Genomic DNA, 26,137 nt, shown 5'->3' with positions numbered 1-26,137 from the left:
TGCAAGTAAGATTGTTTGTACCACAAAATGGGTCAACGGTGGTGGAACAGAAGACTTCACCTCAGATTACTGGAAAGCAGAAGGTGTGAAAGCCGAGAAAGATGTTTTAAGAAAGGAAGGGTGGGGGGAGGAATTAAGAAATCCATTGCAGTATGGGGAGAAGGCCTTTGGCGAACCTGAACTAAGCTGGGCAGCAAGAAAAGGAACCAATTCAAGAGACTTCAGAAGGTGGCAATAAAAGAGGACACAGCATCCAAGAAGGAGTGAGAAATAGGTAGGAGAGGAATGGAGAGAAAGAATTTCTAGAGGGGCAGTTTTCCTTGAACCTAAGGATTATGTCTGGACAAATGACCAAAAAGCATAGAACATAATCAAGGTCTAGGAGCTTAGGTTTTGAAGCAGAATAGAGTTAGGAAGAGAAACCAGAGTTACTTGTTCTGCTGAACTCTGTATGTAGGCTGTGCATATATGTGTTAGGAGCTGTATATGAAATACATCTCCAGATTCCTCATCCAAGACTAGAGCAGAATCTGAGACGGTTAGTGTGACAACTTTGGTGGCTTTCTTATAGAAGAAGGATGCTGAAGAAAGCTAAGTGTAGCAGCACAGCACTGAGGCTGGAGGACAGAGGAGTATCCCATCTTCCTTCCTACATCCTGGAATTGGATGAAAAGCTCCAAATGTGTAGCTCCTAATGGGGAATGACATTAAATCTCAGAAGTGTTGGCTGTTCTTGGCTTTACAGACCAGGTAACCTTTCTAGTGAGTTCTGTTCTCACTGTAGGCTGAGAGGAAGTAAGGCACAGGGCACTCTGTACAGCGTTCCTTTCTGCAGTTAATCTCCCTCAGATGCCAGGGCACCAGAGGATGAGAAGGAACAGGGCTGAGTCATTTTCCATGCTGTTTCCTTATTAGGCACATTAAAACAAAAGCGAAGGAACTTGGAGCTGACTCATCATGACTATTCCTATTGCTAGGACCTGAGGTAAAAGAATTCTTCCCTTTGGAAGAAACACTTACTTTGAATCAAGAAGAAATATTTACATCTGACCTATTTTCTCTAGACCTTGGTGGTTTCCAGGACAACACACTGGGGTTTTGTAAGAGGGAGCAAGGGGAAATGCTGACTCATCTTTTTTGCCACACCCTTCCTTGGCCTGCTGTTAAGAAGAGCTTCTATTCTCTGCTTGCTTTGAAACTTGAGGACAATTTTTGTTCCATATCTTAAATAACCACCAGATGGCATTAAAACCAAATTTGAGCCTAGAATGGATTAAATCTATAATCAACTTGAAAATTTGTATAGTGTCGTTAGGCGAGATTGATGAATATTCTAGTCACTTATTTGAAACCAATTCTCTACCTTTGTGGAAGAGCCTGTGTGGGTAAGGTGTGGCCAGAAGTAGTTGAGGAGGTAAACACAACAGTCAGACATCAAATTCTGGAGAGAGGAGTCTCCCCAGAGCCTAGTTAACAGAGCCACAGGATGGCCCTAGAACTCTCTGTGATGTACAGAGTTGGGAGCTGACCAGACTGTCAGAAATAAAGAATACCTGTCTGTCACTTCTGCTAGCCAGAACTCTCTCAGGGTCCAAGTACATCAGAACATATTACTTTAAATATGACATGAGGGAGGAATCATACAACTGAATATATTGGAATTTTGGAATAAACAACCCACAAAGACATGCCAAAATTTACACACACACACACACACACACACACACACACACACACACACACATCTTTTGGGGCAGATGGGTTTTGTTAACAATAAAACAAATCAAATAGAATTAAAGGAGGAGAAACAGGAATAGAGAGAGACTGTACCTGGGAATCATTGGTTGACACGTTGTACCAAATGATGGATGCCCAAGCGTTAGGTAACTGACTTACATTGGAAATCATCACCACAGGTAATGAGCAGGTCTGGTTAAAAAGAAAAATAGCACAGTTATTACAGGTAGTAGTACCTTACACTGATTTTACACTTGGCCCTCTTCCCTAAAGGGTCATCTCAAGCCAACCCCACTCCTCCAAGGCAGTGGTGTCTATACTGCCTTGGTCACTAAAATGATTCATGAAGGCACTGGAACCTTCTGAGCATATATGAGTCAAGGTACAGGGAGGAAAGGAGCTATACAAATAGGAATCCTTTCAGAGTGCTTGGTCAGTCAGCTCCAATATCTTCCTTGACATTGTGGAGGTATTTTTACTTTCTTATGTCATGTACTGCCTAAAATGTAACTAATTAGAGCCTGTATTGACTTAGCAAATTTCCTCTTAATAAATTACATTAAGAATCTAATTTAAAACTTATCTCTGGAATGGATTAATATATTCAAATTATGATCTAACATCTAATTAATGTCAGTATCAGATATGGGAGTTTTAATTGTAGAAGATGGAGAGGCAAGCGATCTTGGAAAACAAAGCATTATGGGAGATAGAGCTGCCTCATCTGTTGTCATGGCACCCAACTTAGTACTTTCGTGCTGAAGTTTTCAACCTTATGGAATAAACAGGCTTCACAGACTAGTCTGGGATTCTAACCAACTTACATTAGCCCCTTCCCATTAACGGAGGTTAGGTTGCTTGTAGACAGTGAAGTACCCACCTGAGGAACTTAATAGCTCATGGAAACAGACATTTAAGGAAAAGAGATGAGGAAAGAATCCATGGAAAATTTTATAAACATGTTTACATTCGTTAAGATAAAAGAGCAAAGGCAGAACTCTAAAAAAACATATCCTACAAATAGGACCATATTCAATCATGTGAAATTGTGTTTGTTCATTCATGCACTCATTCATTTATTCAACAAATGTTGAGCATCTATTATGTGCTAGGCATTGTGCTAGGCACAGGTAATGGAGGGATAAAGGTGTAATGTCCTGCCTTCAAGAGCTCATTGTCAATCATGTTCAACTTAATCCCCAGTTTCCTTATTCCTTCTTTGAGTTCAACAGTAACAGTTATAAGAGGATCAAAACAATGTACCGTTAATGTTCCCATCATTGGTCTTTGCTCATTATACTATAAAAACCTTTCTTCTGTGGGATTTTTACGTACACGTTAAAATTTTGAAAATATATCATACATGACATGGTTCAAGTATACTTATTTCTCTTTAGGCTTTCCTCTGAGTATCCATGACTCAGGGAATCCCAGAAAACAAACAAACAGACAAAAAAACAGTCTGGGCAACAAATTATTCAATAAGTCTTGAATTATAATGACTGTGAGATTTTATCATTTATATTTAACCAGAATAATATATGTTGACGAATCAGTGAATATTTGACATACTGATTTCCTAAATTAAAACAAAAATGATGAATAAGCAATGTACTAAAACCTAGAAAATACTGAGCTTTCATCTTCAAATGATGACCAATTCCTGAAAATGTTATTAGTAAATAGTAGATATTCCTTGAAATACCTACCTCCAAATCTATGGTGAGGCCGTAGAGGCAGATCTGTGTCTCAAATGTTATGGAATGAAGCTCCTCAGTCACCATGTGACAGCCCTAAGGGGAGAAAGAAATTGCTGTCTTACAAATACATAGTTGTTTTCTATTATTAGGCATGCTTTTATAAACATTAGTAAATTCTTAAAGTAAATACCCTCAAATACCTCCTATTACGGAACATTCCTTCTTATTATTTAAAAGGTTATTTAAAGTATATATAGAGTTTGAGAAATCTTCATTTCCACAAACAGAATGATTTTAAGTCTCCAAAACAATATAATTTCTAGTTTTTACAATTCCAGTATATTTTCATCAGTTGAATTCAGACAAGTTTTTCCTTATTTTTAATTTTGGAAGTTAGTCCTTTTGACTTACCAACCATTAATAAAAGCAAGCCATATGTGTGTAGCTAAAAAAGAAACAAGTCAATGTCATAATGGATTTGTTTTTTTTTAAAAAAGCAAGATTTCCTTCTGGTTTAAACATGGTAGGTGTAAAACGAGTACTTTCCCCAGCTCCTTCCAGAAACTTCAGTAAAGTAATAGCTAGGGTTTTATTTACTTTCCAGGAAAATAAAGCTGTAATCTAGGTCTCAAAATGAGAGGTAGGGGAGTGTGGAGTGAGGGTGGCAATAGGGGTAGTGTGTCTCAGAACCAGGGGTTGGAAACACTGGGCCCCCTGAGTCCGGAGTGAGGGCTGAACAGGAGGAGCAGTTACTAGCCCCAGCCCTTGCAACGAGGTTCCCAACATTCCCCGTCACTGGTGGGAGACAGGAAGTTTACTCTCTGGAGCGGATGTATCAGAGGAACTAGAGAGGCTCTCTGCATTTTGGATACAAGGCCAAGATGAGGGCAGGGTGAGGTATTGTACGGGAGGATCCTGTCAAATCTAGGGGAAGCCCATGCCCCTGTCTCTGCTTGACACCTCCAGGAGAGATATCCGGGAGGTAACCAGACCAAGGGAGAAACAACTTACAGATACTGCCTTTAGGGACCCCCCCAGTGAGACAGCCAGGTCCTAATAATCACTCTTAAGTCTAAATCCCTACCACGCACACAGAACTTCCAGTTTTTTAGTGCTCTTAAACAGTAAACTACTGGTCATCCAACATTTGACAAAGCCTCTCACATGAAATGCAGATACAAAAATCAACAACCAAGAACTCAGAAAAAAAGAGAGAATGCAAAAAGCAAACGAAAAGTTTAAAAAAACTATACTAAAAAATATTATAATAAAAAAAGTATATCAGACTCAGTTTTATACATTAGCTCAACAAATAAATGGCATAGGAAAGGGGCAAATCAACCACTGTAATGGGTGAACATTGCTTGGATACTGATTTGCACAAACCAGCTGTAAGAAGATCTTTTCAAGATAGTGGAGAAATTTGAACAAATAATGGAGTTTTATTAAGGAAAGATTTTAAGTAAATGCTATTTTTGTTTTTTTGGTGATAAGTGTATTGTGGTTAGGTTTTTTAAAAATTTTATCTTCTAGATAAGAGATACCTACCAAAATATCAATGAGTAAGATGCTATACTATCTGGAATTTAAGTACTCCAGGAAAAATATCTGTGTTTATGGGGAAAATAGATTAACTAAGACAGGGAAAATGTTAATTATTGTTGAAGCTGGGTGATGTAAAAATGAAGGTTCATTGTATTTCTCGATATACTTTAGTATATAGTTGTATATACATATATGTTTTGTTCATTAAAAAGTTCTTAAAGATGTTTAAAATTTCAGATGTTACATCCTTACAGATGTAACCAATACATTACATCCATGAAAGGAGAATAGTATACTACCAAAAGGAACATTCAGAAAAGAATGATGAACAATTAAAAATATAATAAGAGAAATAGACAAAACAACAGAAGAGCTGAAAGTAGGGCTGAGGAAATGTCCCAGAAAGTAAAACCAAAAAAACAAAAAAAACCCCAAAGAAATAAAAAATAGGATAGAAAAGATAACAAATAAAGAATCAACAAACTCAAAACAACAAACAGAAGTTCCAGAAAGAGAACAGAGGAAATGGAGTAGAGGAACTATCAAAGGCATAACCCAATGGTAACTCTTATACATTCTGATGGGAGTTGGTACAATCACTTTTTGAGAATAATGTCTCAATACCTAGTAAAGTAGGAGATGCACTCACTCCCCAGGATGATGGTGAGAGTAAGTTTATAAAAACCAGGAAACAAAAAAACAAAACACGATTGTGCAACAGGATCAGAGGGCAATCAGCCCAGATTGGAGCAAGAGATGGAGGGTTCCCAGAGGGATGTTGCCAAAAAGAAAGAAAAAGACAGAAATTCAGATGGACCTGTATGACTATATTTTAAGGACCTTTCAAGTTCTGAAGGAAAGTTTGGGGCTACATTAGTAACAGGTACATAAAATAAATTGATTAAATAAAAAATCTGAGGCAACTAATAAATCCAGGGAAAACTAAAATAATACAAGAATGGAAATATAATCATACTATGTTATATGGTTCAGCTGTTAACAATTTTTATATAATCATAGTAATGTAAACATTGAATATATTAACTAACCAAAACACATTATATGATAATATTGTGAAGATGGGTGAAATTAATATGCATGAAGAGCTGGTATAAGAGAGCCATAGCTTAATTTAAAATGGGTAACCATCAAGGTACTACTGTATAGCGCAGCGAACTCTGCTCAATATTATGTAACAACCTAAATGGGAAAAGAATTTGAGAAAGAATAGATACATTCATATGTATAACTAAATCACTTTGCTGTACACCTGAAACTAACACAACATTGTTAATCAACTATTCTCCAATGTAAAATAAAAAGTTTAAAAAGAGAGAAAGAGCCACAGCTTAATCTTTTATAGAAATAATTCAGGAGTTAAGTGTATAAAATAAAAAAATCAGGAAGTATCAGCATGATATTAGCATGATATTTATAGCTCAAAAAATGGTCATCTCTGGGGAGTGGGTTTGGAGCGGGAAGGAGTGGGACAGAAATTGCTGTTTTTCCATGATGAAATCTGACAGCAACTTGCTATGTGCCCAGGACCAGCAGTACTGTCATCATCTAAAAGCTTGTTAGAAAAACAGGATTTCTGGCCTCATCCCAGGCCTACTGAACCAGATTCTGCATTTTAACAAAAACCCCGGGTGGAATTTATGAGGCAGTTATTCTCAATGCGATGTATCCACATTGTGTTTCATCTCAAAAGGGATGTGGAAAATTTACAGATGATACAGAAAGCCAAAACGATTTTAAAAACAAGCCCTGGGGGAACATATGAACAGAAGTGGAATTATCTAGGTTAGGAAAGTCAGGGTGGGGTTGGGGGTGGCTGAGTCAGCCCTGAGGGAAAGGGACATCTACCGCTGAATATATGTTGATAATAAGCTGGAATCCATCGGTATTAAATTTCAAAAAATAAAAATAGTTCTAATATGATGATAGGAATAACAACTACATGGGGGAAGACTTTGGTGACAATGAGGCACATTAAAATAGAATTTGTTCCTGAGAAGGAAATAGAAAATTAAAAACTCCTCTCTCCCTTGGGTTAGATCATTGTGGTCCCTTATACTGCCTGGAGTAACCTAGACTGACCTGGTGAGATTGCTTCTTACTGGATTAGTAGAAAGTTATGATCCTGAAAATTCCTCTTGAAAATTCCCTTAGACCACCCCTAAGGGGAGGAAGTGTTTACGCTATGCAAAGCACTGAGACAAGTGAAGAATCCACAAGTCCACGTTCACTAACGGGGTGGGGGTGGGGGGAGCTCACATTCTCACTGAGTTCAGTGGCGGACAGGACACAAGCCTGGGCAGCACATCTAGAAGCCTGAGGCAAGCACGCAGATGGAGACCACATACCGTATGTCTAACTATTTAGCTGTTACAAAGCAAGTGATCAAACTGTTAAAATATGGTCTCGTCTCCTGCCTTGACAGCTAAGCTTTCACCTGACCTAACTGGCCAGGTTTTAACTCCTCAAAGTGCCACAAACATGCTGGCCTGGGGAGAGCGTGGCCATCCTGGACCGTGGCCCATCCCCCTCCCTTCTACCTCTGTGAGGGGCTTACTTTGACTAGTGTGGCCCCTAGGTCTCTCCTTGTGCCTAGAAATGTTTGCATTGATGGTGTCATCTGTGCTTGAAAGAGCATACCTGGGGAAGAGGTCTGTACAAGCCCTGGAAGTGGGCTTGAGGTCTTTGGGGCTGGGAATTCTGCAGCCCTAGGCTCTGGGTGAGCACATAGCCTCGACCGCTCAGACATCTTTCTCTGTAGGGAAGGGCCACCGCTGGAGGGCAGCCAAAGGGAGCCTTCTGAGTGCTTATCCCTCCCCCATTCTAGCCTCTATAGTTTAATTTATATGATTAAATGTGTACATATATATATGATAAGATAATTCATTATGGATAATTCCCTCAGATATTTGGGTTATGGCAGTTGTGTGCTCACTGTCCAAATGGCAGGACTCCACAGACAGAGCAATGACACACGGGGTTGTCCATTAACTTTGGAAGAAGACTTTGTACGTTAAATATTACTTTATTAAACTGTAATGTGGGTGGTGAGAGGTTTTCTCAGTGATTCAAACTAATTTCTAATGTTTACTTAAACCCCCTGATGCAACTGTGAGGCACATTTAGAATGAAATCCAACAAGGAAGCTGACGGACAATACACATGACTGGAGACGAGCAGTTCTGACAGAAGAGAGTGTCATTAATTTTCAAAGCTTGAATGCCATCAATCACAGTCTTTATTTTTTTTTTTTTATTTATTTTTTTTTTTTGCGGTACGCGGGCTTCTCACTGTTGTGGCCTCTCCTGTTGCGGAGCACAGGCTCCGGATGCGCAGGCTCAGTGGCCATGGCTCACGGGCCCAGCCTCTCCGCAGCATGTGGGATCTTCCCGGACCGGGACATGAACCCATGTCTCCCGCATCGTCAGGCGGACTCTCAACCACTGTGCCCCCAGGGAAGCCCAGTCTTTATTATTTTATCAGTGCAGTCCAAGCCAGAGACACTATTTGATCTCACGTTCCCAGAGTCCATTCCTTACACACTGACTGGCAAAATGTCATAGATAAGATGTACCATTAATGTCTGTATTAAAAGCCATTTTAGCCATCTGAGATGGTTAGAGATTTAAAATATCCATATTTATGATATTTATATTATATGACATTGATATTATAACTGGATTGACTGTATTGTACCCACTGGATAATCTGCTAAGAAACTAGAAAACTGGCTGAACAACCTGACCAGGGCTCCACCTGGAAAAAAATACACAAACTGATGAAAGGTAGGTATAGATGTCACCATATTCTTTTATGTTACCTCTGCTCAGTGTCTAACAGCACACCCTGAAAACCTAGAATATGTTAACAAGTGGCTATGGCTTTTGGATTTTGACTTGAAAGACAACCTCTGTTAAGAAAATATGACTGGGATAAGGATGATTTTCATCTAAATTTCTTGCTCATCTTTTTTTATTTTTTGGTATTTTTTTAATTGAAGTATAGTTAATTTACAATGTTGTGTTAGTTTCTGGTGTATAGCAAAGTGATCCAGTAATACATATATATACAAATTCTCTTTCATATTCTTTTCCATTATGGTTTATTACAAGATATTGAATACAGTTTCCTATGCTATACAGTAGGACCTTATTGTTTATCTTGCTCGTCTCTTAACAAGCCATACTCTATGATAATGCCGCACATGGAAAACTATGTGGAATAGAAAACAACTGCAATAATCCATTTGCTTAATGAGTATTTGTTGAGTCCCTATCATGTGGAGACCACTGGCCTAGATGCTGGGAAACAGTAAGAGGGGAAATAATGGTACAGTCACATGAGAGACAGCCCTTAATCACAGAATCATAGGAAACGAATGTAAAGTGACAACAAATTCTCAGCCCATAATGTAAGGGGATTGTATGGAGGGTGTTGCAGAAAAAGTCTACGTTTTTAGTGTTATTCTGGTACCAACGTTTGTCTTAAGAAAGCATTGCAACTACTTAAACTAGTTCAGAAGGAAATCAACTTCCTGTGAAAATGCTCAAGCTAGTTGGAGTGTGAGTGGTGGCTCTGTGTTTGAGAACACTGAACCTTGAAAGAACATTTGTCTGGCTATTTTGTTAAACAAAACTCAAGTCACTCAGGCTTTACTAATAGCTTCTTTGTGTTTCATGACTTTCCACCACATAAACAAAATTACTTAACACCTCAGTCTGTGACTAAAACTGTCATTTATCAGTTAAAACCTACTGACAGAGCAAACTCGAGACCCTGCAATTCCAGCCTCCCTGTTCAAACAATTTCTGCACTTCAACAATCACTCTCTAGCTGGCTCTAAGGACCTCTGGGAAAGCTTGCTTCCTGGGAATCTGTAGATAGCATGTCTACAGATTCCTCATTTCAAAGCAGATTCTCAAAATCAAATTCATTTTCAAAAAAATGACCCTACCCTCTGTTGTACTTATGAGGATTACAGAATCTCATTCAAAGGAACTTAGAGATTGACTAGTCCAACAGTTTTCAAATCTTTTTTTAACCCTGGAGCATGTTCTTAAAAGTAAATTTCCCACCTGGGTCCCAATCTGTAAAATATTTAAAATAGAGCTGACTGATTGAAACAGGGGTGGGGGACCCAGAGCTCCACCCTTCACCAGCCCCCAACCAAGGAGGTGGCACCATTGTTCTCCCTGGCCTTCTGGGGACAGCATGAGTCTAGGGCAACGTCAACATCCTCCCTTCACCCAATGCTACAGCCAGGCGCCCATGCACGTCCTGACAGGTCACCTCTTCCTGGCTAATCTCAGAGTCAAACAGACATGGGGTGCTGCAATTTTAAGGAGCTTTGGATTGGCAATCCTGGGGAAACTGTCATGGTGTGTCATGATCATTTAATGAGTATTCAGTCTAAGCTCTCACAACCACAAACATAGAACTGAGGGACCCTAAGCTGTGGGGTGTGGTGATGCGGTGGGCAGCAGGTAGACGTGCAGTCCTATAAAAGGGGCCTATATATGGGGTGGTCTGAGGTTGCATGGACCTGGAGCCAGAAAGCCATGCTCACTGGCCCTTGAAAGGGAATGTTTCCAGCAGAGCACCTAGCAGGTGGGCAGAAGAGGAAGGATAAGGATTAGTGGTTTATCCTAGGCCAGGTACCACCTTTAGAGCCATTTCCCCACCTGCTCTTTATAGAGGGGGCAGCCTGGAGGGCTGATCAGGAAGCCCATGGCAGACATCCGCACAGCACACGGCAATTGACTCTCACACACGCCATCTCGTGTGGTCCTCACAACAGCCCTATGAAGTGCAGGTTAACATGCAGCTTTACAGTTAAGGAGTTAGTGAGGTAAAACAGCTAGCGCAAGGTCAGCTGCCTGTAAGAGGCAGAGCTGTGGGCAGTGCTGTTTCCACCACCGCACCGATGCACGCAGGAGATAAGGGAGAAGTCAACGTTTTCTCAGGAAGCATTAGTTTAAATTCCTTCTACCCTTCGTAAGGATTCCGGTGCGAGGTAGCTATGTGATTTCTGAGCAGGTGGGTAAAGTGAGGACAACGACAGCAGCAGCTGGAACAGAGAGGAAAGGATGAGATGCTGTTCGCAAACCTGCAAAGATCTCCCTTATCGGTGCTTTGTGACCACCTAGAGGGGTGGGAATGGGAGGGCGGGAGGGAGGGAGATGCAAGAGGGAAGAGATATTGGGACATATGTATATATATAACTGATTCACTTTGTTATACAGCAGAAACTAACACACCATTGTAAAGCAATTATACTCCAATAAAGATGTAAAAAACATTCAAGCAGATTGAGCTGCCAGACCATAACAAATTTCTCCCACAAGTTATTTGCCTCATGTATTTCATTTAAAGAAAAATTAGGTAATACTAGGCAACAATAAAAGTACAGAAGCATAAAATTATATATCGTTTAAATTTTCTTTTCAAAGAATAAGAAAAATAAATTTCATACCATAAACCTAAAAAAAAAAAAAAGGAAAAAAAAACGATCTCCCTTATAGGAATCTCAGGCGGGCTGGGATGAGATAAAGGGGCAGCAGGGGTCAAAGAGGAGGGCCAACTAGGGCAGCCTCTCCAAGGGAAAGTTTCATGACTACAGAGGGAGCACAGCACAGCGGCCAAGAGCATGGACATGGGAGCCAGACTGCTATGGTTTGAATCATCTTAGCTGCACCACTCTGTGCCTCAGTTTCCCTAGCCAAAATAAGTATGACACTAACGGTATCTACTTCATAGGCTTCTGCAAGAGCTACGAAAATCAATGCCAGTGAAGCTCTTAGACAGTGCCCGATATATAGTAAATGCCGCACGAGGATTTGTCAAATAAGTTCTTATCAGGCTGTGAACTCCTGCTTCAGGTGCCCACAGATAAGCGATAAGCGACAGCTACTGTCTGAAATTCGAAAATGAGGTTATAACATCCTAGCTTCCTGTTCTCCCTAAAGTTTGGTTACTTCAATCCCTGGCCCCATTAATTTATGAAGCGCATTTTATCATCAGATCTTCCCCCACTCTTTCCTGACTTTCCTTTCGTCACCCCTACTGCCTAGCCAAGCCCCTAATTCCCCAGGCTCATCTTTCTGAGCCCACGTCATATATTGTGTGACTTTTCAATTGTTTCTGTAGCTCGTAAAATAGCATTCAAGTCTATGGTTTGTTTTAAATGTACGTAGAAGTCATATTAAAATTTTGTCAACAGGGGGAGCTCAAAGAATAGCTTAAAATAAAATTATCCAGCTCCAGCAAACTTGGAAAAAAAAGAAAAGGAAGAAATAAAATCATTCTGATATAACCATATGATTTTGTTATTAATCAGAAAATGAGAGGAAATAAATTCAAAGAGAGATAAGTAGGCCGTTGTTTTTCTATAGTAGAAGATGATTTACTTAGATTTCTGTCTCTAGAGAAATCCAAGTAAAGATTTCGATTTTACATTCACAAAGATGACAAGGTACTAAAGAGTTCAGGGATTTAGATTTATTCCCATTTGATTTGTTTTCCTTAAGAAGAGTTTAGAAGCATTGTGCTCAGTCTATTCAGACTTAGTACACTATTCAGGGAGGTCACTGCATGAAATATTGTTTGCAACTCTGGCCAAAATTCCAGGGATAATCATGAAATGGGCTCTTATTTATAATGAGCTAATGTTTCAACTAGGAAGTTTGGAAAACCTTTATGGATTTCTATAAGGTGAGAAGAATAACTCCTACTTGTTTGGTTTATTAGAATATCCTTAAACTCAAAAGCTTTGCTCCTGTGATATCTGGGCTGAGAAACCTGTCTGATGCTCTGCCCTAAGCCAAGGTTCTACCCTGGGAGGAAAGCTTAGCTCATCCTCGGTGAGGCTGTGATATTTGGCAAATCATATCTTTAAGATACGATTAAGGGAATGAAGAATGCTTGGAAGGGAAAATGTAGAGCATAAAACCTGTTGTGATGGACCTTTGTGGTTTTGTGGAGTGCGCTAGATTGACTGCAGTTGAAGGCTGGATTTATAAAGTGCTTTTTTTCTTCCAGATAATTCAAAGCGATTTCTCATAGGAGCTGTGACTATAAAGCCAGGAGATTGGACCCATACCAACCATACTAGAAACAAGCCTCACTGCTTTATAACTGCATCATGTAGGTGGTCTTACATATGCAGTTTCTCTGAGCAGGGAGCACTGGGAATTACTACTCTGATCTCTTAGAGGGAAAAGATGCAATATTTTTCCATCAGATCATTTGCCAAGGATCACATTTTTGGTCACTGTCAGAATGGACTCAAACCCAAGTTTTCTAATTCCAAATATGTAGGGCATAAACATATGCCCTAGTGTCTAGGTCAACTAAATAGCTGATTCCCAAAGTCACTTCCAATCCAGGATTTGACCACTCTATTATTTATCGACTCAAACTTGAACACTTGGGCTGCACCAGTTTGTTCTTTTAATCAATTCATCTAGTGAAATGCCAACTTTAATATAAGAGCAAAGTAACTGATACCATAAAGTAATAGAACTGTTTTTCACTTGTGATTTTCACATACTGGGTCATGATGTTCAAGACTTACCTCTTATCTGTGGAAAATGAGTGATTTTAAGATATTTTATAATAAAGGACTGACTAAAGAAATTATAGCAATATAATGCAACCACTTTAAATCATGTTCTCCAAGAGTATTTAAGTTTATGGAAAGCTGTTCACCTCACATTGCTATGTGATAAAAAAAAAAGCAGGTTATGAAACAATGTGTATATATACTTTCAAAGTATAAAAGTCTAGATAAAAGATAAAAGTCTAGAATGATGTGAACCAAAATATTAATAGTCATTTTCTTAGGAGGGTGTTACATGCATTTTCTATTTTAATAACAAAATTTCTTATACTGTCTGCAATTTATTGAGCTTTATATGTATAACTAGAGAAACATGAATTTGACTTTATATAAAAATATAAAGGGCAGTTTAAGAGCTTTGTAAAAATAAGACATTATAGGATTATTACCTAGAAAGATTCTTTTGGAGAAAATATTTCCTACCTCATTTCCTTTGTTTCCAGTACTAGACTTCAATTCCTTTGGTTGCTTTGTAAAAGAAAACAACAGTATTTAGATGGAGAAGCATTATCAGCTAAATATCAAGTTGGGGTTTTCTTGGCCCATAATTTTGACTTCTAGAACAGTAACCGAGATGTTTTCTAACTCACTGAAACCTGATGTGACATAGCTGCCCGGATTCAACAGAAAGGAGCTTCCTGTTTCATCTCAAGGTATGCCACTTTAGGAACTGTCGCTGATATAAGGGAGCAAGCTGGCATAAGACTGTATTTTTCAGTCACATTTTGGAAAGAGGAAATCATGCTGGGATGTTTTAGAATCTATTCAGCACTCCTTTGTACCTGACAAGTATCATCTGAGCTCAGCCGTGATGATTCTCAAAGCCTACGAAATCAAGTCTAACACACAGGCCTGGGGAAATAGACAATGGGGCAGCGTGCCACATGGCACAGTGAGCTACTAAATGCCATGAGAGCAGGAGATACAAAAATGTTCATGACATAGATTACTTAATGGGAAAAAAAGGACAGAAAACAAATTAGTGTGTACAATCTGATCCCACTTAACAAAAAGAATATATATATATATATGAATGAAAATGTAAAAATAAGTATGTTATGCCAAGGTGTTGGGATCATAGGTGGTTTTTAATTTTTTCTCTGATTTTCTATATTTACTTTTGTATTAAAAAGTGATTAAAGTATTATGTAAAAGATAATATACATGAAAATGCTTAGCAACTAGAAAAGCACCATGAAAACTAAGGTTTTGTTATTTTATATATTATCTCTGCTGGAATAGAGACCCATCACTTTTTGGTTTGTTCCTTGTCCTTCCTTTTCCAAGTGACTCTTTTGGGAGACAGAAGGGCCTCTTATGGCTTCACTTATTAGCAAACATTGGCCATTATTGAAAGTTCCTTGAAAATAGGAATTGAACTTAAGCAAAAAGAGTTCTAGTTATAAGGATGTATATGTCATCACTCCTCATTACATTTTATTGATTTAGCAGTGTCATATAGAGAGATTCAGTTACAAAGAAATGTACTCTTCAATACTGAAGACTAAACAAAAACAAAATAAAAAATGAAAACCAGCATAAATTTATGTATGCAGATATCTTTCTGTTACCATAAATTTTATCTTTAAGGAAGTAGACTTTTAGAGACTGCTTCAGTGGTGCCCCAACATTCAGGTGAGGTACCTCCCAAATGCTGATGAACCAGATGAGCAACATGTTTTTGGCAAGACAAGCGGGGTCTTTGGGAATCTAAGAACTATGCAAAGAATTAGAAAGAAAGCAGGAAGAGAACTCTAGGTTAGGAGGAAGTGGTAAGAGCAAGAAGTAACAGGATGAGGCTGGGTCAGAAGCTTTCTAGAAATGCCAAGGCAAACTGCAACTCACACCCAGAAACATCATATTTCCCCAAGCTAATCCTCCTAAAATGAAAGAGCCTTTAGCCAGACATGTCATTATTAGTATCATTTGGGAGATTTAAAAGATGAAACCAGGGATGCCTATCGACTGTAAGACAGATTATCTCTGTCAGTATTACCAAAATATTTTAACTAATTAAGACATATATTTAGGTACAACATCACCGTTGTTAAGAACTCACACCTTCAGAGTTAAGGTTCAGAGTTCTTTTTACCATTTAAAATTCTTCAGTGATGGCATGTTTTATTTCTCAATATGGTCCTTAATTCGCATAAGAAACACTAAAGAACAAAACACATTAAATTATAAAGCCTATTAGTTTAAATGTGTCTGATTTGGAGGAGAAAAAAAGCTTGTGTAATTTTACTGCCAAACTCACCAAATGCCGAAATTCTACAGAGAGACTCCCACTGGAAGATTCTTCAATGGACATGGCTTTGACGTGAGTTCCACAAAGCACAAATCTTCGATTGCTAGAGAGAAAATCTTGGCTATTTACATGGTCTCAGGTAAAATATATTTATGAGAACAGCCGAAAATTCTAAAGTAAATGTCTTACCTTAGAGTTGAAACATTCCTGTAAAACCAAGAAGATTCTTTAAAATGAGTTATTTAATAGATCTAATAACAATTTTTCTATGACACTTTAGGGGATATTATATAAAATTTCATTTCAAGTCTTTACAGTAAAATTTTTAAAATAAGTCTTCCTTGGCGTTCTGTTAAATGTTTGAACTTCAAAGTCAAATATTTGAAGTACATTGATATGTAACGTTAGAGAAGTAAATTTAAAAGTTTAAAATTATTCTATAAAATAAGGACAGTTGTTTTTAAAAAGTCTTACATTTTCATGTTTCAAAATGAAATTAGAAACTTACTTGTCAATCGATGCTTTCACCTTTACCTGATAGTTTAGTTCTGGTAATTTTATCAGTAGTCTGGAAAGACACATAAATAAAGAATTAAAGATAAAAATTTTAATGGCTAAAAGCCTTTTTATATTTAAAGATTTAAATATATTTACAGTAAGTACATATAAATCAAACTCACATTATTTCCAGTCATATGTTAGTGTGTTTTTAAAATGTCCAATTCCTCTTTACTTAGCCATGTTACTAATATTGACATCAGCCACTTAATATAACACATACTTGGAAAGTGTTTCCATATTATTTCAGTTGATGTGTGTTGGATAACACATTGGCTAGGTCAGAAAAATAGCTATTTGGGTTAAATGTATAAAAAAAATTTTGCAAGTCTATTAATGTGGCTCCATTTTATTCTCATATTATAAAAAATTGTAAGCTTAGTAAGACTAAATGTTTTGATAAGTGTTTTATGGTAAAATACTGATAAAGACTAGGACTCTGGTAGAATAAGGAAAATTCCACTTCAAATGCATTTGCAGTCTTTAAAGACACTATATTTAAGTAACAGCAAAAATGTTCATAACTAAAAAAGACCTAACTTCAAACAAACAAATGATCAAAGGTCAGAATAACAATTCCTTTAATTCCTTCTTGTGTCAGCCCTCCTTCACTCCTTAGCTTTTCCCAACTCTTCCGAGCTATACCCTCTGACATACCATCTCTGCAGGTTCAGTTCAGTTTCAGAGACATTCATTCAGTCACTCACTCACTCATTCATTTATGCACTCATCCCAAACCTTGTTCATTCACTCAGCATGTATTGAACTCCTCATATAGACCCTGTACAGCCCCAGGCACTGGGAAACTGGCATAGTGAAGATTAGGGAAGGAGGAGAGTAGACATGGCTATACATCAAAGGAAGAAGTCTAACCAAAGAGCTGGAATATAGAGAATGGTAATAAGCAACTGAATGGCATTAGAGAAATACAGTCATAGATAACAGACAGCCCAAACAAAACAAAAATAATGTAGCAAAGGTTCCTTAAAAATCCTGCCAGGATTGGTTTCAGAGCTTGGGATATAATAAGTGTACAGCTGTTGGTAGTGAGGGGTGAGGAGGTCATATGAAGTAAGACAAGATGTTTTTCCCCTCTGCATTCCTCTCTATCCTATTTCAGGAAGGATCTCATTCACTGTAGGATGCTGACGACAAAAGGGAGTCCCATGTCACCCCCTTCCTTTGAAACAGGAGGATGGAATGCTATGGAAGAGAGGGGTTTTAGGGAAAATCTTGAATACTAAGTAAAGGATCATCTATCAAGACAGTGGAGGACAGTGTACAGAGAAGAAGGATGGGGACCGAACAGTTAGATGGAAGAGGAAGGCAGAACACCTAAGCCAGGGACTAATGGTCTGTGCCTCTGGCAATCAGTTCAAACACCATGCCATTCAGGGACCTCTTCCACTCAGAACTCTTTGCTGAGCAGTCCCTAATCATCTTCCCCTTCGTCCCACAGAGCATCTTAGACTGAACATAACATCTATGGGGGTGTCTCAAGGAAAAGCAGCATATATACCACCCTTCTATTTCCTTTTAGTGTTACAATTTTCTGGGCTACATAGAGATGTGGGGATGAGGAAGGAACACCTTCTGAAAATCATAAAATTTTAAAAAGGAACCTGGTCTCTGCCTTTTTTTGTTGTTTCTTAAAGTCTTGGTGCAAATTCACACAAAGGAAATGATTAAGAATTTCAAGATGGGTTTCTGAAATGCAAACAAAAGACAAATGCCTTCCTTTTAAAAATGAAGTTCCTAGGTGATAGATGTCAACTAAACTTATTGTAGTAATCATCTTGCAGCTTATGTATGTCAAGTCATTATGCTTAAACTTATACAGTGTTGTATGTCAATTATATCTCAATAAAATGAAACTAAACTAAACTTAAAATGGGGTTCAATAGTGATCTGTGATCAGGGATGCTATCATGGGATCCTAAATCACCATCTATCATGGCATCACCACCTCTAGTACTAGTCTGGAATTTCAGCTTTCCAAAGGTGACCTAGTGATTAGAAATGTAAAGCTTTGGGACTCAAGAGATTGAGGCATGATGAAAATCTTTGAAAGTTTGAAGTCAAACTCATTATTTTAAGAGTGTCATTACGGAAAACTGTATGCTTTAGTTTGCTCATGCAAATGAAAAGGATCAGATACATAGATAAAGTGGCGACAACATAATCATTTCTCTTTAAATCAGGTACATAATAAGGATGTACTGAAAATCGTGGTGTTGAGATTTTTCATGGACCAACCAATAAGCTAGCTGCTGGGTGATCACAGGTGAAGAACGTTCCATTATATTTCCTGGATAGGATATTCAAATCCTTCCATAATCTGTCTCCAATCTATCTACTCAATTCTCTCTCTCCCTGCTCCCCATGCTTACAAAACAGACCCAGGAAGTCATTATTTCTATAGTCTCACTCTCCCACGCCCCTGCTCTTCCCTCAAGGTCCTTCCTCAGTGACCACAAGGCATTCTCCAGGCTCCCCAGTTTTCTCTCAAGTCAGCCTTTTGAGCAATTAATCCCATGTTGTCCGATATTGTGATTTCATGCTAATAACTCTCATGTCCTCATCTTCGTTGTTCTGATCTTTACAAGCAGGGCTCTCACCTTAACATTTCTGTGGGTACTTACCATAGCTGAGTGCTGGGTATGCAGGAGGTGCTCAGTAAAGAATAATTGAATGAAAGACACAATGAGAGCAACTAGCCTTAATCACACAGTGGCTATGGCATCATAAATATGAAATGATAGAATACATTCTGCCTACCTTAGCTTCACAGTAAACTGAATGAGAGTTTTAAGTACCATCGGCCTCTGAGGGTGGGTTGGCATGCATGGCTGTCGTTCAACCACAAATGAGCTGGGTTCAAAGGAAATAAAGCGCGTCATTTGAAAACACTGGAAACATTGACAGGCTGAAAACCACAGAGTAACAGGATGCTGTCCTCTTATAAAATCCAAACTTTCTACACTTAGAAGGCATTCAAACCCTTGTTAAGCTCAAATCTTTCTAAGACTTCTCATAAATAAATACCAGGAGATGGGAAATACCTAAAGACTGTCCCTAAGTAACAACAGTAAATAACTCTTGATTGTTATAATTGGGTCAAGAATAAAAGCCCCAGTCTATTTTTATCATACTAAACATCAAGTAGAAAGTTAATTTCATGCCATTTTTGAGCTAGACATTAGGATTTCTGGTACATACTAGTATTTTTTTTTTCCCTTTAGATGAGCTTATAAACATAAACATGTTCTCCACCCTTCATTTCTTGGATACGTACTTGAGAAGAAATCCTTGACATCTTCTTTTCTAAAAGATGAAAAATGAACTTTGGGTGGGTGATGTGGTGGCTCATGAAAAACCGAGTTAGGTGGCGGGAGAAGTGTTGATGAATAAACAGTGAAGAGTAGAAATGTTTCTGGAACTGTCTGGAGCTTTATTCACTGCACCCTGAGGCTCACTGTTTAACACTTCCCTCCCACTCCTTCACCTGAACACCAAAACCCAGCCAGGGTGTCCTCCCAACTCCACAGGACTGAGGCTCCCAAGAGGCCTTTAAATGGATAACATTTGACTTACTCCTTTTTTTTTTTTTTAATTGAAGTATAGTTGATGTAAATGTTGTTTTAGTTTCAGGTGTATAGCAAAGTGTTGACTTACTTCTTAAAAAGGGTGCAGATCAAGAAGGTGACTCTTTCTAGCAGATGTGTTCTTTGCAGTGGGATGGGATCCCCTTCATATGTCATTTTGGTAGACTGCTCCTCTAATTTCTCCAACTGCCTTCTGAGTTGGAACAGACTTTCTGCCAACAGTGTAAAGCTATCGAACAGCAAATGAAAAACGCAGATAGTTTTCCACTTAACAATCCACCATTTTAACTATTAACCATATTTAGCAAATATTACTAAATAATTATTAAATTAATTAAATTAGTCACTTAATTCCATTAAAGGTTAGTGACAGTTTTTATTTTAATGTTTATTTTCCTAACCCAGCTTTTTGCTAAAATGCATGATAGATGTTAACTGTTTTCAATGTTTTAAAATTTTTACCTTCAGTTATAGATACGAAATCATTTAGGAAATTTTGTCAATGTCTGGAACGAAATCCCTTTTAATTATCCTTTTTAAAAAGTCTGTTAAACACATATATTTAAAAAATATTGCACTCACTAAAGACAGCAAATTTAAAACTTTAAAAATACATGATATGAAGAATGTTATGTGTAAGAATACTGAAGAAAAAAACAGTATGACCCCCCCATATATATTTTTTACAGGTCCTAAGTATTAGCCAAAAAATTATCAGTGGATCTTCCTGGAGAAAGGTATCTGCTTAGAGTTTTACCTTGGATCTTACCTTAGAAACAGAGGTGGCAGCTTGGGCTGGAAGTCTGGGAAGGAGGGAGATTGAAAGGCACACAGAAGAGGCCTCCAACTAAGAGGAGGCAGAAGTCTCATGAGACTTGCTAAGTCCATGTGCCCTGACAGCAGCTCTTTCTACTGAAAGTTTATTCCCCACATAACATTGTAGAAAGAACTGCAAACTCCCTACTGAATTTGGTATGAGCACCATTATCTGCTATGCTCCCTTTGTTGTTTATCTTGTTTTCACAACAACAGAGTACAATGAGGTTAGAGAATCAAAGTATCTCCCCAAGGAAAATCAATAAATTTAAAAAAGAGCCCAGTTACTTTTCCTGAGAAGTAGGCCTGGCAGTGCAGACCTTTCAGTGCAAGTGTGCCCAGTTACTGTGCTTTTTCATTGTATTGGATTGTACCCTTGGAAAGCAATTTCAGATTTCAACTGAAAATTTTCCTTCTTTTTCATTAAATTTTCTAATTGTTCTTTCACTCACATAGTTTTCTTTTACATTGATGAAGGGGAAAACCAAAAAACATTTTTTTAATACAAAGGATAATATCTGTACATAATTGCATGTATGCATGTGTACACAGGCAGGGGATGCCATGTTGTATTAGCCATTTGAGATTTTTTCATTTAAATACAAAAATAAATCACTTTGTTGAAAACACAAAACTAATATTTAACTCTGACACCTTAAGATACACATTTTAAAAATGAGATACAGTGTTTGAAGCCAGGGCTTCTCATGCCCTTCAAGAAAGTGTATTTATTGCTGATTTGAAAAAGTTCATTTGAGTCTTTTAAGATTGATATATTAGATAAGAAAATAAGCAATTCTTATGCATTCTATAGATTTCTATAGATGCTTTATTTTTCTCCCCAAAGGGATGGAAATTAAGAACACTCAGACAATTACATCCATTTGTTTTCAACGGTAGAGTTCCAGCTGCTAATAAGCCATCAATAAGCTGAATGAATTGACATTTGCGTCTAAGCCTGTATTCTCTGGCTAAGCGACACTGTTGTGTACTTCCTGTGGTTTTCACTAGAAACTAAATTCAGTTCATTTTACCAGTTTTGGAGCTGGTCGAGCCCATTGTGGAGTGGACCTCCGATGCAGGCGACTTGTTGCCGCCTCTTCCAGTCTTGCAGCTCCTCCACCAGGGTGCTGTTCATTAACAAGTCCGTCTCATTCACTATTTGTGTCATCTTACTGAGGGCTTCCTGAAGACAAAAGTGACTACTGAGAAGATTCTTATGACACACAACCAAAGTTACTCATAATTTAACCTATAAAATAATTTGTCTGACCTGGGAGATAAAGCCTTGGTTAAAATTTTGACCAAATATTTTACCAAATACTACCTTCCATCTGCCATAGCACTGCCTTTTCAAATAATTAAATTATTGCAATTCAATAATGTCATGAAGAAAGAAGCATGACCATAGTTAACACTCTCATAATAGCACATAATACTCTCATACTATCATTTACTATAAGTAGGTTGAATTTGTAACTCCTGTGACAATACTGAATCCTGTAGTCATAAAAGCCATATATCTGCTTCTTAAAAAGCCATTTATAAATTGAACTTATATTCTTATAATTATGTTTATGCATTTATTTTTAAATGTACTGACTAGAATTTAAGCCTTTCTGTGTTAGTTTTTAGTACCACTTTATCTGGGTTTGGGGAAGCATAGTGGGAAAACATAACTTTCAAAGGCCTAGGGATTAGAAGATGTGAATTTTTACCCTGGCTTTGCCACAGCTATGTGAATTTGGACAAGCCATTTATCTTTGTTGGGACTTGATCTTCTTCTCTATACAGTCAGGTGAATGGACTGAATTATTTCTAAGATTCCCCCTCTCCTTAAAATCTTATTCAAAGTAGAATAAGATGGCATGCATAAAATGTATAGCATAGATTTATTATGCATAAAAGCATTAAGTTAATCTTGGGTTAAATATTTACATATTTAAAATCTGATATATAACTGTTTAAGTTTATAATTAATTTAGGGTGAAAATAAATTTTACATGTATTTGTGCTTACACAAATTCCTGCACAAAAAGATGAAGCCAAACTTTTAGAAATAAACTATTGATTTCAGTGACTGGTTAAATTTCAATGTGTCTATTTTCAAGGAGAGGTAGAATTGAGAGATATTTCTCCTCTTTCAAAATATTTTATTGAGCCAGAAAATTTTCTTCCTCTCCTTGGGAAGAGGTTAGATTGAACATGTTCAGGTCTCAATGGACTCTCCTGAAACCTACAGAATTATTTAGCACAATGTCATTTTTCAGAATAGAAACTGGGACACTTATTTCTGTAACAAAGTTTTAGTAGTCGTCAAGTAATATTTTAATTATACATGTGCAGTAGAACTCATCCCAGCATATTAAGTATAGCAACTTAAACAGTCATGTCTGAAATAGTGGCAAAAAAAAAACTGGGTAAAATGTTCACCTTGAAATTAATGGTAGCTACAGTACATGTACCACATAAGCAGGATAAATAGACTCTAGAAGGGTTCTGCTTTGTAAACTTAGGTGAAGAAGCATGGCAAACGGTATGATACTCTTCCTAGAAACACTGCCTTTTATTCATTCAGCATAAATGGAACTGATAAAATCAAAGAGCTTAATTTCAGAGCTTAATCTAGTAGGACTAGATGTAGAAAAAGGGGAAAAATAGGCAAAAGGCCCAATTAAAGTTCTTCACTAGCCTTTCTTTTGAAGTCCAGGCTGTTCAGCATTTCCTGCAGAGTCAAAACTTCCTGATTCATTAGGGCGCTGTTCTTGTCCCCCTGATCTGTGAAGGAAAAGAGATCAGACTTAGAGTCCTCTCCAAGGTGAATCTCTTTGTCCTGAAAGCCAAAGCCAGCTGTAACCTGCCATCCTAAGATCCCATGATGCAAGAGCCTAAATGGGGCCATTAGTGATGAGCTTAGAAGTAAATCCCTGGCTGCCAGGAAGGATTACATCCAAGCAGGCCAGAGATGAGCTCTCTACCTTACAGACCTTGAGAGAACACCATTCTTCACACAATGTTCCTTTTGGGGGCAGGGAGAGAGGAGAATATAAATGTTTTTATAACGGATTCTTTATTAGATCATCTCTACATTTATAATGACCTTGGTTGGTTGGGATGTGTAAGAAAGAAAAGGGGCCCTTCTTTGTGCCTATGATTAAATCATATTTGACCCCTCCTGATGCCTTTACTCAATCTCCTGGAAGAGTTGCCGTTTTATAGTACATAGTCTCATTAACTAATAAAGACTAAATCCATTGCTTTCTCTTTTTCTTTGCAAAACAGGCTAGCCTCACAGTAAAACCAGAAGAAGTGGGAAAGAGTTGCAAATTAAGAAAAATCTCTGACTGAACAAAACCCAAAATGATTTATCCTCTTAAATGACAGATGTACAATAAACATCGTATTATTTAATTTGAACTAAAACTTTATTGGTATATAGTAAGTGACTGCTTATACCAACTGCTCATCTCTATAATAAATGAAGTTTTGGAATGCTGATCTGAATTGTGTTATTGTGAAAAGAGGCCCCCAAACAATGCTGTGGCAAAGTCCTCAACAAAAGAGCACTGATTTCCAAGAAGTCATTTCTGGTTGTATTAATTCACAAATTCACGAATTCCTAGATCCCATATGTAGCAAAATCCTGCTGATATGGCATTTTATCATTTCAAAACTTCACTAGCTAAAACTTTCCAGTCTTCACCAGCAAAGATATAACTTGTTTCCCATGTATCTTTCATTTCCCTTAAAACATTTCCTTTCACTTATAATCAACAAAATATTTGTTGATTAAGTAATAATCATTTTTATTCTTCATAATGCTTATGAAGCACTGCAAGATACTAAAGTAACTCTAATTGTAATATACTAAGTTCAAAATAATTTTACTGTTTTAATGTAAAACAGTATATTTTAATGTATATTCTATTTCATAAAATTCATGGTTCACATATGAAATTTAGGCTGAGGCTGCTTTCAATGAATTGTAATGCTTGATTAAATGTGCAGTTGTTCTAAACCTTTTAAGAATCATGGACCCCTTTGATAAGCTGATGAAACCTGTGCTTGTGTCATTTCTTCCAAAGGAAAAAACATTGTACATACAATTATGAACATATTCAATAACATTTCATGGGAGTCAAGACATCCTGAAGGTGCCAGAAGGACATGTCACATCTCACTTATGCCAGGAAAAATGAATATCCTCTCTTTTAAATCTTAGATGGAAAGTTAACAAAGAATTTGATCACAATCACCCATACTACTTCCTTCCAGATAAATTTTTTCTTTTTTTTTTTTTGCGGTCCGCGGGCCTCTCACTGTTGCGGCCTCTCCCGTTGCGGAGCACAGGCTCCGGACGCGCAGGCTCAGCGGCCATGGCCCACGGGCCCAGCCGCTCCGCGGCATGTGGGATCCTCCCGGACCGGGGCACGAACCTGCGTCCCCTGCATCGGCAGGTGGACCCTCAACCGCTGCGCCACCAGGGAAGCCCCCAGATAAATTTTAAGCTAACATTTCAGTAGTTAAGGATGATTCTGTAAATCATCTGTACAAAGAATTTATATCTAATGTGTTTTTCAAAATTATTTTAGAATTACAAAAAAGTTACGAAAATAGTACAGAGTTCCCATATATCCTTCATCCAGCTTCTTCTAGTGTCTTAGATAAGCATAGTACAATGTTCAAAGCCAGAAGAGTAACACTGGCACAATCCTATTAACTAATCTAGAACTAATGAGAATTTCTCCAATTGTCCCACTAATTGCAACACACTCTAAATGTTATTACTTGTAAATCTTAGATTTTATAAATTTTATCATTCTTTCCTTATATTTCTTTAAAAACATCAAATTGTAAACAACCTCAATATTTAACCACAATGAAATAGTCAAATAAATTTCAGTGTCCTTACATTTTGGTATTTACACAATTATTGATATTATGTTTTGAAGATTTTTTTATATGAGGAAATACATAAAATAAAACTTTAGTTTAAAATGCTATACAAAAAACTATGTACAAGATGATTTCAATTTTTTCGTAAATAAATAGGTATGTATGTATTTGAACGTGCAGGAAAAAGGCTGGAAGAAAATACACTAACATTTTGACAGTGTTTATATCTAGATAGCAGAATTTTGTGTGGTTTTTAATTTTGTAATACTTTTTTCTACTTTCTAAATTTCCTACAGAGTCATATTTCTACTTTTAATTTTTTAAAATTATATTAAAAGACTCACCTAGAGATAATATTAGTAATTTCCTGATCATATTAGACAATTATTATTACTTT

At 37.5% G+C, this 26,137-nt stretch overlaps 1 protein-coding gene across 3 annotated transcripts in view; it reads right to left on the bottom strand.

Annotated features, from left to right (window-relative positions):
• Nucleotides 1-26,137, bottom strand: part of STAT4 (signal transducer and activator of transcription 4) — a 92,260-nt gene that overhangs the window by 8,331 nt on the left and 57,792 nt on the right. For all 3 annotated transcript variants that reach the window (XM_067741169.1, XM_067741171.1, XM_067741170.1), the window contains exons 7-16: nucleotides 23,533-23,622; nucleotides 21,879-22,026; nucleotides 20,099-20,257; nucleotides 19,202-19,294; nucleotides 16,374-16,433; nucleotides 16,055-16,072; nucleotides 15,875-15,968; nucleotides 14,041-14,085; nucleotides 3,447-3,530; nucleotides 1,831-1,929 (exon numbers count right to left, since the gene is read on the bottom strand). In XM_067741169.1, the coding sequence (XP_067597270.1) occupies nucleotides 1,831-1,929; nucleotides 3,447-3,530; nucleotides 14,041-14,085; nucleotides 15,875-15,968; nucleotides 16,055-16,072; nucleotides 16,374-16,433; nucleotides 19,202-19,294; nucleotides 20,099-20,257; nucleotides 21,879-22,026; nucleotides 23,533-23,622 (890 nt within the window). The remainder of the gene's footprint in view (nucleotides 1-1,830; nucleotides 1,930-3,446; nucleotides 3,531-14,040; nucleotides 14,086-15,874; nucleotides 15,969-16,054; nucleotides 16,073-16,373; nucleotides 16,434-19,201; nucleotides 19,295-20,098; nucleotides 20,258-21,878; nucleotides 22,027-23,532; nucleotides 23,623-26,137) is intronic.

The sequence above is a fragment of the Pseudorca crassidens genome, chromosome 6 (assembly GCF_039906515.1).
Source record: "Pseudorca crassidens isolate mPseCra1 chromosome 6, mPseCra1.hap1, whole genome shotgun sequence".
In the NCBI taxonomy this organism is placed as follows: Eukaryota; Metazoa; Chordata; class Mammalia; order Artiodactyla; family Delphinidae; genus Pseudorca; species Pseudorca crassidens.
The sequence above is the reverse complement of the archived record's forward strand: the minus strand, read 5'-3'. Positions and strand labels throughout refer to the sequence as shown.